At 41.8% G+C, this 15,677-nt stretch overlaps 1 protein-coding gene across 1 annotated transcript in view; it reads left to right on the forward strand.

Moving 5' to 3' along the window:
- Positions 1 to 15,623, forward strand: part of btbd7 (BTB (POZ) domain containing 7) — a 29,313-nt gene extending 13,690 nt beyond the window's left edge. Inside the window, exons 3-11 of the mRNA XM_033988897.2 lie at positions 173 to 1,315; positions 8,587 to 8,795; positions 9,290 to 9,365; positions 10,162 to 10,322; positions 10,437 to 10,580; positions 11,303 to 11,492; positions 11,568 to 11,746; positions 11,871 to 12,272; positions 12,351 to 15,623. Coding sequence (XP_033844788.1) covers positions 173 to 1,315; positions 8,587 to 8,795; positions 9,290 to 9,365; positions 10,162 to 10,322; positions 10,437 to 10,580; positions 11,303 to 11,492; positions 11,568 to 11,746; positions 11,871 to 12,272; positions 12,351 to 13,103 — 3,257 coding nt within the window. The 3' untranslated portion in view covers positions 13,104 to 15,623. The remainder of the gene's footprint in view (positions 1 to 172; positions 1,316 to 8,586; positions 8,796 to 9,289; positions 9,366 to 10,161; positions 10,323 to 10,436; positions 10,581 to 11,302; positions 11,493 to 11,567; positions 11,747 to 11,870; positions 12,273 to 12,350) is intronic.
- The last annotated feature ends 54 nt before the right edge of the window (positions 15,624 to 15,677 follow it).

Consider the following 15,677-nt stretch of genomic DNA (forward strand, 5'->3'; position numbering starts at 1 on the left):
TTTCTATTGAACTTCCTCCAAAGACTTTTGGAGCTGGGTTAGGGTTTTGTTCTTGTCCTGAAAGAGCAGGTCACAGAGCTGCAGCAGGCACACTGTTCATCTGATTGTAAATGTAGCAGAGTAGAAGATACTGTATCAAGCTAAGGTTAAACTGGTGTGATGTGTGTTTCAGGCACGTCGTCATACTCCCAGCAGGGTTATGGCTGGGAGTCAAAGCTGTACAGCCTGGAGCACGGCCATGAGCGGCCGGCTGACAGGAAGAAGAAGAGTTTGGGGCTGGCCACGCTCAAGCGCAGGTTCATCAAGCGCAGGAAGTCCAGCCGTTCAGCTGACCACGCGAGGCAGATGAGAGAGCTGCTGTCTGGGTGGGACGTTCGAGACACCAACGCCCTAGTGGAGGAGTATGAGGGCACCGCTGCCCTCAAGGAGCTGAGCTTTCAGGCCAGTCTGGCCCGCGCTGAAGCCCCCAATCTACAGAGGGACCTGGCAGCACTGTATCAGCACAAGTACTGCACAGACGTGGACCTCATCTTTCACGGGACATGCTTCCCTGCACACAGGGCTATCCTGGCTGTGCGCTGCCCCTTCTTTAAGAGTCTGCTGACATCAGCCCCGGGCTATGGAGCCGAGGTGCTCATGGATGTTGACACAGCAGGCATAGACGTGCCCATGTTCTCAGCTCTGCTGCAGTACCTGTACACGGGGGAGTTTGGGGTGGGGGCAGCAGAGGACAGCCGCCTGCAGAATGTGGATGTCCTGGTGCAGCTCAGTGAAGAGTTTGGGACTCCTAACTCCCTGGAGGCTGACATGAAGGGCTTGTTTGACCACATGTGCTACTATGATGCTCTGCTCAGCTTCTCCTCAGACTCTGAGATGGTGGAGGGCTGTGGTGAGAGAGTGGCTGTGGCGTGCCCCTCTACAGTAGGGTCAAGTGGGACTGTGGCCCCAGGGACCCCTGAGGAGGACCTGAGGGCCCATAAGGCCATCCTCTCTGCACGCTCCCCTTTCTTCAGAAATCTTTTACAGAGGCGTATCCGCACTGGGGAGGAGATGACAGAGCGCACACTGCACACACCCACTCGTATCGTCCTGGATGAATCCATCATTCCACGGAAGTACGTGCAGGTCATCCTACACTGCATGTACACCGATGTGGTGGAACTGGGGCTGGTGCTGAGGGGGAGCCCCTCCACAGGGAGTTTAGGGGAGGTACAGGCCCTGGTGTCAGGAGGCCGCGGGGCCAGCACACGCACAGAGGAGGCCATGGAGCTCTACCACATTGCTCTGTTTCTGGAGTTCAGCATGTTGGCTCAAGGTAAGCCTCACTCAGCATTATTAACTCAACTATCTTGTATGTGTGTGTGTGTGTGTGTGTGTGTGTGCATGTGTGCGCACGTGTGCGTGTAACATAGAGTAAGAATGAATGCCATTTCTGACATTGTCTCAGTTTGTCGCCCTTGAGAGATAAAATAATACAATTATTGTGAGGCAGTTGAAACATTAGTGGCGTTTACTGGCTGTAATGGAGCCATTCATAGACTTTCTGAATCCAATCTGCTGTGAGAATAGCTGTTGTTTTAGTTTTTCACATAATGCTGTAAACTGAGCCCTGCATTAGAATTTGATCGTTTTGACCTTAACTGTGTGTGACAGTCAGCTTTTACAGCTACACAACCACTGTAGCCATAACATTTATAAAAGATTATGGGATTAGTGAGAAATTAGTCCTCACATTAACTTGTGCTGGCAGGGCATGCATTACCTCTATCTGAATGACTCTCAGAGTTTATGTGCTAATGGATTTCATTCTATTTATACAGCAGCAGTCAAGTCTGCTGACAATGTGAGACTATTACATTCACATTACACTTTCACAATGTTGTTTGAATCATAACATTAGCTTTGCACTATATTCAGGTCATATGGAATTGAACTTAGGGTAATAAGTTACATAGTTTCTTCCCAACCATAAGGCACCATGTCATGTTTAGTACAGATTGGCCTTTGTCTGGAGCCTGTTATTTGGGGCGTGCTGCTGGAGTGGAGCTGACACCAGTCTGATACAGGCCAGTGAAACCAGGCTGTACCCTGAGGCTCTGGTGTCACTGTTCGGGTCAGTGTGGCAGCTTAAGCACAGAGCAGGCAAATGGTGTCATCCCCACACCATCACTACCTCCTCCTCCCCTCCCCCTCCAAGACCCTGCGCCGCCCGGGTATTTTTATCCTCCTCCTGCCTCTGCGCTGCACGCCTTTAATCAGCTCACCAAGGAATGTAGTCATATTCTGACCTGCTGCAGTGGTATTAGTAAACTACCTCCTACTATCAGTGTTTAAAGGTTAGATTGACTGCTCCAAACCACATGCCAGATTTCACTCCTGACTAGCAGTAGTTTCATATCACCTCCATAAAGGCTTAGAATGGGCACGAACCTGATATTTTATTATTAGACCAGATTTTTATTACATGTAATAATCTTCACCTCATCAAACTGTGCTAGTGCCCACTGCCTTTAAAGCATTACAGCTGACTTAGGATTCATTCACCAGATGTTGCTGTGTAAAATGGAAACTGACAATATAAAGTGTTGAGCAGACAGAGTAGATAGAATAGTGGTAGGTAAGCGTTGGCAAAATATATTTTTTCATAATACTGCTGACGTGAGATTTTTTAAGCAATCTATTAAAAATGTGCCAAATGTGCCTGTAAATGTCTTGTCTTTTTGAAGTTGTGCAAATGATTAGCAAAATTTGAAGTATGACTATACCCTTTTGAAAGGTTAGACTGTAAGGGTTTTGTAACTTGAAATTGATATTATGTAGACCAGCGATTCAAGTGACCTGCTGTGGAGATCGGGATCACTTACCCAGATATTTTCAGGGAGTCCCCATATTGGTTCCCAAAAAAGTCCAAACAAGTCTACTTAAATTATTATGAAAGGGTTACCTGTTAACTACTTCTATAAAGAATTTTACATTCATTGCTGTTCTAACATCTCTATTAACCATAAAGCTACATATTATGAACTATTCTATAATTTTTCTTATAAGTCAGTAGCTTGTCAGGTGAGAGACATCATGACCATACATCGCCCACCGTCATGTAGGGATGTAACAATAACTGAAATATTGTGATATCGTCAAAAGTCTCACAATAATATTGTGGGCCTTTTCTTAAATTCATTGTTATGGTGCAGCAGATAAAGAGGGCACCACATATACAATGATCCTTTGTTTCAGTGCAATTGTGGTTCACCTCCACAAAGTCCCACAGTAAACACCGTGTAAGATTGTACCGTGAGATGCATATTGTGAAAATACCGTATCAAGAGAATTGGATATCGTTACATCCCTACCAACATATAAGCACTGACATTAATAGCTGGCCCCTCTCAGCTGTGTCAGGACTGTGGCGGTCTCTTGGTGGGACGCCTCTCATCTGTCAGACCGGCTCACTTTCTCCTGTGTGTTCTTGTAGCTCCGCCGATGCCCTCTGGCTCTGTGCTCTTTTAGCTTAGGGGAGATTTGTCAAGCCGCTAGACAGGAACATCGACCTGTCATCTTTCCCCATTAAACGTCAAGACGTGTCTGCCGTTATTACCTCATCCCACTCCTATGGCAACCTGCATTAAAAGCCCTGTTCATTTTTCAAATATGCTGCGCATTGGACAGCCAGGATTAGTGGGCTACTCCCGTTCTGTGTACAAACTAGTCAAGAAATTATAGTGGTTAGTTGGTTAAACCGTTCAAAATGGCAGTTTGGAAATGTCAAAGGTTTCAGTTATTCAGGTAATTAGACAAACTAGACAAATCCTGTAGTCCAGCTGCCTCTGAATGGCCTGTTTTTAAGTTGTAGGACCAAATAGGATCGAATTGAACATATGCTTCCTATATTTCCAAATATTTTCACTAAATGCCATTGACCAATTAAAGATGTACTTGATGATTGCTGTCTATGTCATCAGAATTATAGGACAACATCTCCTGCCACAAGAGAGAGATAAAATTGTCACAAGATTTTTTCCCCCTAAATTTACCTTTTGTCTTGAGCAAAAAAAAAGACTTAAGAGCTGGTGAGTTCTACAATTTAGGAAGACGTAGTTCAGAAAGCAGCACTACAATGATCGCAAAAGTATTCTAAGCAATAAATAAAAATAGTGAGGCCAGAATTGTGAAATAGATGGCACTATTTATTCATTGTAAATTATGTCAAAATCTCACATCGTCTCGTTCTCATGGACCCAATCTCATAGACTGTATAAAGAAGTGAACTAAGGGAGTGTGACGTCACCTATAGCTTTCAAATTTTGCTCAAATACGCACAGAATATTGAGACATTTTACTGTAAGGGTTGACCCAAGCTATGAGCAACGTCCTTGTATTTTCTGCATTTTTACACAAGCTGGTCCAATTTTGGCATTGAAAGTACATTATCTGAAACCTTGGGATGTCTATCGTGTCCACAGATGGCTCATCACTTGTATGCATTTAAAGTGACTACAGAGCCGCCTCACTAAACAAACCGCCACGCTGAATTCAAATGTCATCTCAGTTAGCATCTCGCCTGGCCGCTTCTGTCAGTGCAGTTCATATTCCTGTCACTCTCTCAGCACCCGCTCTGAGACGGGAGCCGAGGTATTAGATATAAAGCGGATTCTAATCTTCTGCTCATATTAAAGACCCTGTGTTTAAGAAAAGTTGTGACATGCTAGGCTACTGAAACTATATGATGTTGTTGTGTGAGTTGGCTTTTGAAATTTTGAAGTGCCTTATATTGATGGAGTAAATATAGACGATAAACGATAAACAAATTTATGCCACTGACACAATAACCCAAGAGCAGATTTAAACCACAAAAACTATTCTAAATCTACAATATTGTTAAAAATCCTGAGCTAAATAACACTTTAGTACTTATTTTGTATCTGTAATGAGTCATAGAAGTTATTTATTAAATTTTTTATGGCTTAAATATTATCGTGTAGCTGAAAAATTACAAAAAATGTCTCAATTGTGCAAAGAAAATGTGCACACGGTCAATATATGAAAGCTGGAACAATATTTTTAGGGTCAATATTTAACGGTAAGTCGATAGAGTTACCCTGACTGTGTATGATGTGTGAATGATGGTGGGATGGGCCATTGGAATCCAAACTGAAATTTATAGGTTTTTGTTGTCATGAAAATTACTACATCAACTTTAATGTTTGACATAAAGAACAATAGTTTTGAGGCCCAGTATTATTTTGGTTAGTTTTTTTTTTTTTTGCACTTGTAGGGAACTGAAATAATCTAGTTGGTATAATTATAGAGCCATAGAAGTAACAAATTTAAAGTGTTTCATTATGCTATTTTGTATTTTGTGCCTCTGTCTTTTTTTTGTTTTGTTTGGGGTTTTTTTTTTTTGTTTTTTTTTACAATATTATACATTTGGAATAGTTTTTTTTCCCCTGCTTTTGGGTTTTCTTGGCATAAAGTAGTTGCCATATTTAATTTTGATATAACTGTAAAATTATTTGTGATATTTTCCGTCGCAATTAGGCCTGTCATGATAACACATTTTGAAGTATGATATATTGTTGAAGTAAATATACCAACCAAACCGTGAAGCAGAAGTATCCACAAAAAGTATTCTAAATCTACAATATTGTTAAAAAATATTAACTGCAATAAATAAATAATAGAACTCAACACATAATTTGTTTGCATCTATAATGAGTCATAGAAGTTTGTAATTCAAACTTCTACAGCTCAAATCTCATCATATAGCAAAAAAATAACCTAAAATTTCCCACCAGTACAAAAAAAGGTACACACAATACATTTTGAGCCCCCAAAAATGATCTTTCCATCTTTAATTTATAGTTACAACATTTCGCACTGCAAAATTTGTCATAATTTTTATCTATCAATCTTAAGTGTTCACATATTTCACAGTTTACATTACTAATAGCAAAGATGTCAGCGTTTATAGTATAAATATTATCTCAAGATACCTTTTTATGTTCATCGTTCAATATTGTCCTTGACTACTGGGCGTCCAGTTTCCAGGGTGTGAGCAGAGGAAACGCATTTTATAGCCCTGAAGGAAACCATTATTAAGGATATTGGAATGGTTTTTCTATGTGGACTTGAGTTTTGATTAAATTTGAAGGAAGGCCATAATGTACCAAGGGCACTAAAAATGTGACATAATAATAATCTGATGTATGATTTTTATTTTTATACTGGATCAGTATATCGCCAATAGCATTTTTATCATCAGTATGTTAATGTTTTGTAGAGAAAAAAAAATGATACAGTTAAGTATTATTTCTCTTGATTATTAGAATAACTGTATTGCATAAAAATATTGCATGTTGTGTTTTTATGAATGAATACTGTTAAAATGTACTTGCTTAATAAAAAGTAATATTGTGAATCATCTTGTGTAATACTGACAACTAATACTATGCATGTATGTCTATGGTGGAATGTTACCATAGTGGCTAAATGCACACATTAGCAAACACTGCCAAATGAGTTTTAAGATCTAAAGATGTGATCTAAGATAAAAACTCAAGAAAAAACACACAATGGATGAACACGTTTTCAGGTGCCTGTGATCGATACAAGCATTCATGATCCTGTTTAGGTGTTTGATTTTCAACAAAAAAGGGGAGAATGACCAACCGAAAAATTGTTGGCTAATACTAGCTAACTTAAAACTGTAATGCTATTTGAGAGGGACTTATCTAACATTACAAAATCAGCTCACCTGTTGTACTTTCAGCCTCTAGTTAGCATTACACCACATCAGTTGCAAAGTATCTATTGCTGTATTGCCAGTTGATGTTGTCTAATCTAAAGATAACCTGTGTTTATTCAGCCCTAGTTCTCACTGTCTATATCCACGGTGTAGGTGTGTTTTGTTTTTGTTAATTCTCCAAGCCAGTGTGCTGTTTTGCATAATTAAAAAGTATAGTTTAGAGTGTTGAGTGTAGTTTTCACTAAATGGCTTAAATGCAGGTTTCTGTCAGGTTTCCTTGAGGCCTGTGAATAGATTGTGGAGTGTGTGTGTGTGTGTGTGTGTGCACATGTGCGTGTGTCTGTTTACTTCTCACGGTTACAAGAAGGCAGCTTGAGACTCAAACACATGGAGTTATCAAAGGCATTTCTGTGGGCTGCCGTGTTACAAAGTGAGACCACTGCCTGCTGTTTTGGTATGTGCTGCTGCTGCTGTGGGAAACGTACTAGGGACAGGGCAGCAGGATGTGGGGGGTACCACCAGGGCCCCCCATACAGCTAATACAGGGATCGACTCAGTAACATGAGAAAAGGTCAAAAATATATATAAATACATATCGCCTATTAATGACAATGTATAGGCATATTCATACTTTGCAGCTGATGTGATCAGCATTTGCTGGGGTGAAGCTAACTGAAGGCACTGCTCTGTCTGAAGCTGTTACTCAATTTAGACTGTAAACTGAGCTTTGTCTTTTACCACAAAGACCTTTGTGGAGCTTAAGTTGAAACTACAACAGGTGAGCTGATTTTATGCAGTTAAACAAGTCTCTCTCATATAATATTACAGTCACAAGTTAGTTCTGAAAATGTATTGTTTAAATCCATTTTGTATTTTTTCTGATGTTTTAATATAGTCTGTAAACTCAACAGACTGTGTTTGCTACTATGTGCATTGTGTCACCATGGTAATTGGCAACATTTCACATAAACATAACCCAGGGTGATGTCACTGCAAAGTATTTATAGAGCTTGGTATTGGTGGATTTCAGTTGTAGAATGTCATTATGTCATACTCACAGATGGGGGGCAAAAGCCAGATTTTCCTATTGATTACGTTGTACTTTGCCAGATATCCAAAAGGCAAATTCACAAATGTTGTGAGCCAGATTTTAAAGATGCCCAATACTGTTTCTTGTTTCTTTAAAAGTATTCTCAGGTGTGATGTATTTACCACTACTGTCCCAGCAGCTTATCAGGTAGTTCCCACGGCTCTTTTGTTTACTTTTTTTTACTGCTTTTGCAATAGTTTGGCACAGGCACAGCTGCCAGGAGCTTAAACGTTTTGACAGTCTGAGTTTGCTAGTTGTTTACCAAACGGCATATCAGGAGCTGAAATCTTATGTTGACGTATATGGTTCACCCCGATTACTGTCTTTCCTCAAAACCTTGCCCTCCTGACATTTTATGTACTTAAATATCAGAGCAGTCTTTTTCATGCAGACCAAAAATCTGATATCTGTTTTCAACTGATTAACTGACATGTCACTGGATATTTTTGATCAGGTCTCTTTCATGCCTGGAAACACACACCAAACTTCAGATCTGATTACTGCTATATATATATATATATATATATATGTGTGTGTGTGTATATATATATATATGTGTGTGTGTGTATATATATGTCGCTGCACTCATTCATATACATTTTAAGTTATGTAAATGATGCATTGAACACAAAACTAACTTGTGCAATTGGGCTTGGTTCAGAGCCATATAAGTTTCATGACAATTTGTCATTGTGGTATTGTGCGTCAGTTTAGCTTTAACATTTTATCGTCTTTCTCGTGGTGTGTTCAGGCTGTGAGGACATCATCGTGGAAAGCCTGTCCCTGGACTCTCTGGTGCCCATCCTGAAGTGGAGCTCGCAGCCGTACGGATCGAAGTGGGTCCACAGACAGGCCATGCACTTCCTCTGTGAAGAGTTCAGCCAGGTGGTCTCCTCAGACGTCCTCTACGAGCTGGGCAAGGAGCACCTTCTCACTGCCATCCAGTCTGACTACCTGCAGGTGAAGGCCTTACTCCTCCTGTGATTTTTTTCTTTATGTTTACTACTTTCTACATTTTAGCTAGCTATATAGAATTATGTAGCAAAGAAAAAAGTTAAATATCTTCTTTTTAAAAATATCTTTTAGATTCAAATTCCCTAAAGTAGCCACCCTCTGCTTTGTTGACAGCAATGCAACGCAAACCCTTAGGCCATTTATCTCAATGAGAGTCAAGGAACACCAAGTATCCAGCCAGTGATGAAGCAAGTGAGGGGTGGCTATTTAAAAAAAAAAAAAAAAAAAGTTTTGAGTTATTTTAGTTGTTCTGTTTTTTGTTTTGTTTGTTTTTGATTGTTTTTTTAAACCACATTCATATCTGTTCAGTTTTTATGCTTTCAGTGAGAAACTACAATCTAAATAGTTATGAAAAAAACATTTTTTGACTGGTAGTGTAGATCTGCCGATTGTTCTGAAATGTTTTCATCTTAATATTTTTTTTTTTTTTTGATTGGCAGGCGAGTGAGCAGGACATTCTAAAGTATGTGGTGAAATGGGGCGAGCAGCAGCTTATAAAGAGGATGGCAGACAGGGGTAAGATAGTACACTGTGTAATTACCCTCACAGCAGCAGTCCCCTAATGTTTTCAAAGAGACTATCCACTCCCAATATGAATAGTGTGAACCAAAGAGCTCAACTATCACTACAGAAGAGCTCCTGAACTTTCATGTTATTGTAAAGCACAAACAGTAAATGCTTTTTCTAGTACTGCAAGTACTTAACTTTACATAAGTAATATTTCTACTGGACAGCAATATTTTAATAATACTGCAAAAAGTAGATAATGTTACAGATTTGGAAATGGTAAATATAAATATCACCACTAATTAAATTTTTAAATGTTAAGTTTTCCAGGTCCACTGGAATTTTAGCCTTATTCACTATCATAGCATTTTGGCAGATTTGAACCTGCTCCAGGGCTTTGAAGAATGTTGTTTTAAAATGCTTGACTGCACAAAAATACTGGTTTTCTTCTAGGGATGCTTTTCAGACATAAATAATTAAATGTATTACCATTTTAATGTGGACCTAAAAATAAAAATAATTATGTAAATAATTAAACCTCTGACAGTACTTGGTGTGAAACAGTGCCTGTTTCTATTTCTGCTGTTTGTATTTATGGAACTGAAAACAGTTGGACCTGTGATAGCACACCCCCATATGGGGTGAAATCAGCATTCACAATATAAATATTCAAAAACTAAAAACTAAACGGACTAAAAAACTAGTTGTAGAAAAATATCCAATCTAAACTTCATTTAAAACCTGTCTAAACCTGCAGTGTAGTGATTCAATGAGCTGTACTATTGACTAATGCGTGTCTCTCCAGAGCCCAATCTGCTGAGTGGCACGGCTCACAGTGTGAACAAAAGGGGCGTGAAGAGGAGGGACCTGGATGTGGAGGAGCTGCGGGAGATCCTGTCTCCCCTCCTGCCTTTCATCCGGACAGAGCACATCCTGCCTTCAAACAGCGACGTGCTCGCCGACGCGGTCCGTATTTATCGAGCGCCTTCTCTCAGCCTCTACCAGCTGATTAAAGTCTATCGGAGTCTTTGTGAGCGTCATAAATGGTGTATTGATCCGCATTCTTCACCCTGTTCACAGCTCAAGCGGGGTCTGATAAGCACCCCTCCCCTAGACATGCTGCCCACAGCCGAAGGGGGGAAAGCCAATGCCTGGTTGAGACAGAAGAATGCTGGTATCTACGTGCGGCCGCGCCTTTTTTCTCCGTATGTGGAAGAGGCAAAGGTAACATCCCCTGACAACTGATCAATGCCCCCTAAAAATGAGAAGCAAAGTGGCTTATGTTCTTTTATCGGTTGCGTTCATGTAGCTTCATGTAGCATCACAACAAATCCCTATAGTTTAAACTGAGCTTGAGACAGGTCAGAATTCTATGGTGGATTTTCCTGTTTAACTGTCAGATTGTAGATTTGTTGACCTGGTTTATGGTTAATATCTCTGTATGTACAAACAATTGTGACAAAATGCTTTCAAAGTGGTGCCAAAGCGTGATTATTGTCAGTTGAAAGGGCCTCCCATAGTTGCATATGCCCCTGCCCTCTATCTGAAATTATGACATTATCAGATTGCAGAACATGATCCCAGCCTATTGCTATCATCAAAGTGCTTTTGAAAACGTCAACCTAACCATAAATGGAAAAAATGCAGCCCTTCTCAACTATGTAAAAATCCACCCATATCCACCCATTTATATATTCTCAAATGTATCAATATATGCTTCCATCTTCTTGGCCCGAAATAAATTTTTTGTCAATTTTCAACCCTCCAACAACTTATAAAGCTTTCCTGTTCATGAATATTAATGAACATACCCATATACCCCAGAGAGCCATTATTAGATGAATTGTCAATCAAGTGGAACTAATTTGGCGAGCCTCCGGTTGTCCTTGAGTTCCTCCTTGGACTCAGGGACAGTTCTGAGTTCCCGTCTTTGGACCTGTTTGCAGACCGTTCTGGATGAGATGATGGTGGAGCAGACTGACCTGGTTCGCTTGAGGCTGGTGCGCATGTCCAATGTCCCTGACACCCTCTACATGGTCAACAACGCCGTCCCCCAGTGCTGCCACATGATCAACCACCAGCAAATGACTAGCAACTCGGCCTCCGCACCGTCCGTTGTAGCTAATGAAATCCCAGGTACGTTTCATCTGGTTTTGGTTGAATGTTCTTTATGTGCAGGTGCATTGACAGTCTCCTGTGTGGTTGTTGTAGTGCCTCAGTTGTCTGTGGTGAAGGAGATGATCCGCCGTCTGCAGGAGCTGAGACACACGGAACAGGTACAGAGAGCCTACGCCCTTAACTGTGGAGAGGGGGCCACGGTGAGCTACGAGCTGCAGCTCCGGGTGCTCAGAGAATTTGGACTGGCAGACGGAGCCACAGAGCTACTGCAGGTAAGACCACAACACAAGAGAAGCAGTGTTATGTTACTAACTTAAAAGCATAGCAATAGACCTTTTTCCTTTAGCACTGCTCAAAATAATGTGCACTGCTCAAATTAATGTTTTTTTATTTCAGAATCCGTACAAGTTCTTTCCTGATGAGCGATTTGGAGATGAGAGTCCCATTTTGGCCTTGCGTCAGGTGGGTCGCTGTCGCGTGAACAGCAGCCCGGCCATGGACAGCATGTTTACTGACATGGAGGGAGTTGGAGGCTTCCACCCTCCTCTGCCTCCTCCACCTCCTCCCTACCACCCCCCTGCCACCCCCAGCCATGCCCATATAAAAGGAGCCTGGCGACCCCGGGTGCCCATGCCCACTCCGACCCGCTCCTTCTCCTACCCCTGTAACCGCACCCTCATCCAGAGACACGTGTCCTCCAAACATGGCAGCTCTGAGTATTCATCAGTGCCCAGGCCCCAGCCCCCAGACTGCACCAACCCACAGGCCATGGGGCGTGCTCTGCTAGACCAGCAGGCGGTGAGTACTCTGTTTACAGACCAAATGTTCCTTGTGTCTACAGCTCATGAAACAATGTTTTGTCTGTTCTGAATGCAGATGAATGTGGAGCCAGTCATGAGGGAGTTCATGCCTGATATTGCCCTGGGAGTGTCAGTGCTGTCTCTGAGGGAGCAGCACATGGACATGGACAGAGAGGGGCCTCACAGTCCTATGGGCCCCTCAGGCCTGCACCTGCCTCACGGCCCCTGCCCCTCGGCTCGCCTCAGCCACAACCACGGCCCTGGACATGGTCACTCTTGTAAAAGACACGCCCCTGAACCTAAGCTGGAGGCTCAAGCAGAGTTTCCTGACCTGTACGACTTCTCCTGTCGACCTGCTACCCCCACCTCCGCTCACCCTCGGCCCTCTTTTCCAGGACCCGATCTCTACAGCCACAGCTGCACCTCTGGCTCCTACCAGCCCTCTTACATCTGTGACTCTCAGGGCCACTCCCAGGGGCGGAGCGCACAGGACCCGCTGCGGTTAGATGTCCTCGGAATGACCTCACAGAGACATGAGCCTGTCCTCTCCAGCCCTTCTGGGGCACAGGCTAGACTGGGACATGTCCCAAGGGGAAGATCAAATGAAACAGACTTGACTCACGGCTTAGGTCATTTGCGCTCTCCCAGCGGAACTGTGGACAGTTATGAGGACAGGCTCACAGGAGCCAGAGAACCAGCCGAGGAGATGGTTCTGGGGGCGGAACAGTCAGGCCCCTCCCCTGTCCCACAACCCCACAGGAACAGTGTGACCGAGGACCGCCGCTCTCCCAACAAGCCTGAATACCCTTATAAAAAATCAGCACTTTAACCCCAGGAGGAGCCGGGGTTGAGTTTGGAAAAGGGAAACCTAATGCTGTCTGTCCCGGTGGATGGCAAAGCACTAAATGTGTGTGAATGTGTGTTTGAGAGGAGCAGGGGAAGGGGGATGATAGTAGCTATTTATAGTTTGTCCTTTTGTCCTACCTCTGTCACATTGTGCTATCCATCACACACTCACTATAGAGAGAACGCTGCAGGTTAACAGTCAATGCTTCTCATTGATCTCCAAAGCTCCTTGGTCTTCAGTTTGGAGTCTAAAGCATGGAGGGGTCAGGGAGCAGAGCAACATCAGACCTGCCTGATGTGTCACAACACTACAAGGGTTCAATACAAATGGATTACTTCTCAGAATGCTCAGATGGCAGGATCTGTATCTCAGTTTACACAAGCGAACAATGGCACATGCTTTGAGACTTACAGTAAGGTAGAATATGGCTGTGTATCACTCCCCTCATGTTAACATTTCCATTTTCTTCTCGTAGCATGCCTCTCGTTGCCCACCTGACTTAGTTTACCGCTTTGGGCACTAGCTATGCAGTGTTGATGTGTAACGATCTGGATCCTGGCCGCACAAGGAATTGAAACTGACAGGAAGTAGGTCATCATAGCTCGTCATTGTGGGATAATTGTGTCGGATTTGAATGATCACAGCCGCTACGTCTCCAAATGAGAGACACATTTCCGCTGCAGTTTGAAGTTGATGGGGAAGAACGGGTTCATTATAGCGGATGATACAGGGCTTTATTGCAGATGATGTATGGGTTTCAAAATGGCCGCCTGTTTATTCTAGCATCAAAGCAGGTCTGTGAGGATATTGATGTTGGACAATCTCAGTACTGTACCCACCCATTTTAGTCAGGTCTGTTCAGACATATCAGAGCCAAGTGTATCGGGGTGTACTGTTGTTTAAGTGTGCAAATTCTCCTTTTCCTTAAATTTATTTCAGCAGCGTCAAATATTGCAAACTAAAGCCTTACCTGGTACTTTAAATATCAGTTTTAGCAACCTTTATTCAGCTAAGTATGATGTCATTACTATCCTCACTACAGTATAATCACTTTCTGACTGTTTTGATTACCATGGAGACACACACTGCAGTTTGGGCTACAGTTGTTTGTTGAAGCCAATGTTGTAGATGCTGTTGATTACATTACATAGCTGCAGCAGGAGTAGCCCTCCCACACAACACAGAGTTCACACTGAGCTCATCACATCCAGTAGCTGAGCACCACCTCACTCACAATCATTGCACTGTGGAGCCACACATGTAGTTGAAGGGAAAAAAAACATTTCAACAAAAAGGAAGTGAAATTGGAGAATAGTCCAAATGCTGGCTCCTGTCTAATGAATTTGTATATAATAAGTAAAGTCCCTGAGTTGAATAGCTTGTCACATTTTAGTGGTTGTTGAAGGTTTGTACTTTTACTGTAGTGGACAACACTGTGTACTTGTCTTGTCATGAACTCACCAAGAATGTGTGGTTTACAATGTAAAGATTATGTCCAAGAAGCTATTTTGTTCTTAAACGTTATGCATTTAAGGCAGTTCAATATTGTAGGTGGAGTGACTTGTCAACATGTTTTTCTTCCTTTACTTTAAAGAGCCCATATTACGCTATTTTTTGATTTGTTATGTTGTTGTTTTTTTTATTAAAAACGTAACTGGAGATATGCTTTGTTTCATTCACAAGCTTAACACACAAACCCTGCATATTTAGGCTGAGTTCTTCTCTCAAACAGAAAACACTGTTCCAATTTGTGAATGCCAATCTCTTTTGAACTGAAGGTAAAAGGTAGCTGTTGACAAACTGCAAACTACCACTATATGACGTCACAATGTGGAACAACAATATTGAGCTTTGGAGACAGACTAATATTGCAGGATTAATTAGACATGAGTGAATGAAAGAAAACACAACTCCAGGTATGTTTTTGATGAGCTAACAAGTTCACAAGAATCCATGTTATGTAATATAGGACCTTTAAAAGTAATAGGACTGTGTAGAGGATCTGCAGATCTAGCCTTCTGCTTTAAAGAGCGCCAAGCAGAAAAAATAATTTTCCATCTTGCTTCATGAGGAAAAAATGCAAAGGTCCAGATTCCTCCTCATGTTCATGTTGGTTAGTTATTTTATTTTCCAGGACAATGTTCCACTGAATAAAAGTTTTGTTTTGCTCTTTTGCTGTTAGAGAAGTCAGTGCCTTCCCTGCCTGCAGCTGGGCTTTATTGGAGATGTGACTTAACTGTCTATGCAAGCTCTTTTCTACCAGCTAACCAGCCTGCATCACTTTGAACTCTCATGTAGCTTGTTTGTGTACATAGTGTTATTTAGCACCTTTTCAATTTCAAATGTGGGATAATTGCTTGTGTTGAATTCTAAAACATGTTTGTAGACTGATATTAAGTTCCATTTAGTTTCACTGAATCTATTTTTCTACTGTCACCTTGAGGGGTGCGTAACAGTGGTCAACTTGGCATCATAAAAATAAACTGGTTTGATATGATGTAATCCTTGTGGGGCTTCAATGTCTTCTTTACGCACTTGTTTTTGATATGTTTTTAA

The sequence above is a fragment of the Periophthalmus magnuspinnatus genome, chromosome 22, assembly GCF_009829125.3.
Source record: "Periophthalmus magnuspinnatus isolate fPerMag1 chromosome 22, fPerMag1.2.pri, whole genome shotgun sequence".
Taxonomy (NCBI): domain Eukaryota; kingdom Metazoa; phylum Chordata; class Actinopteri; order Gobiiformes; family Gobiidae; genus Periophthalmus; species Periophthalmus magnuspinnatus.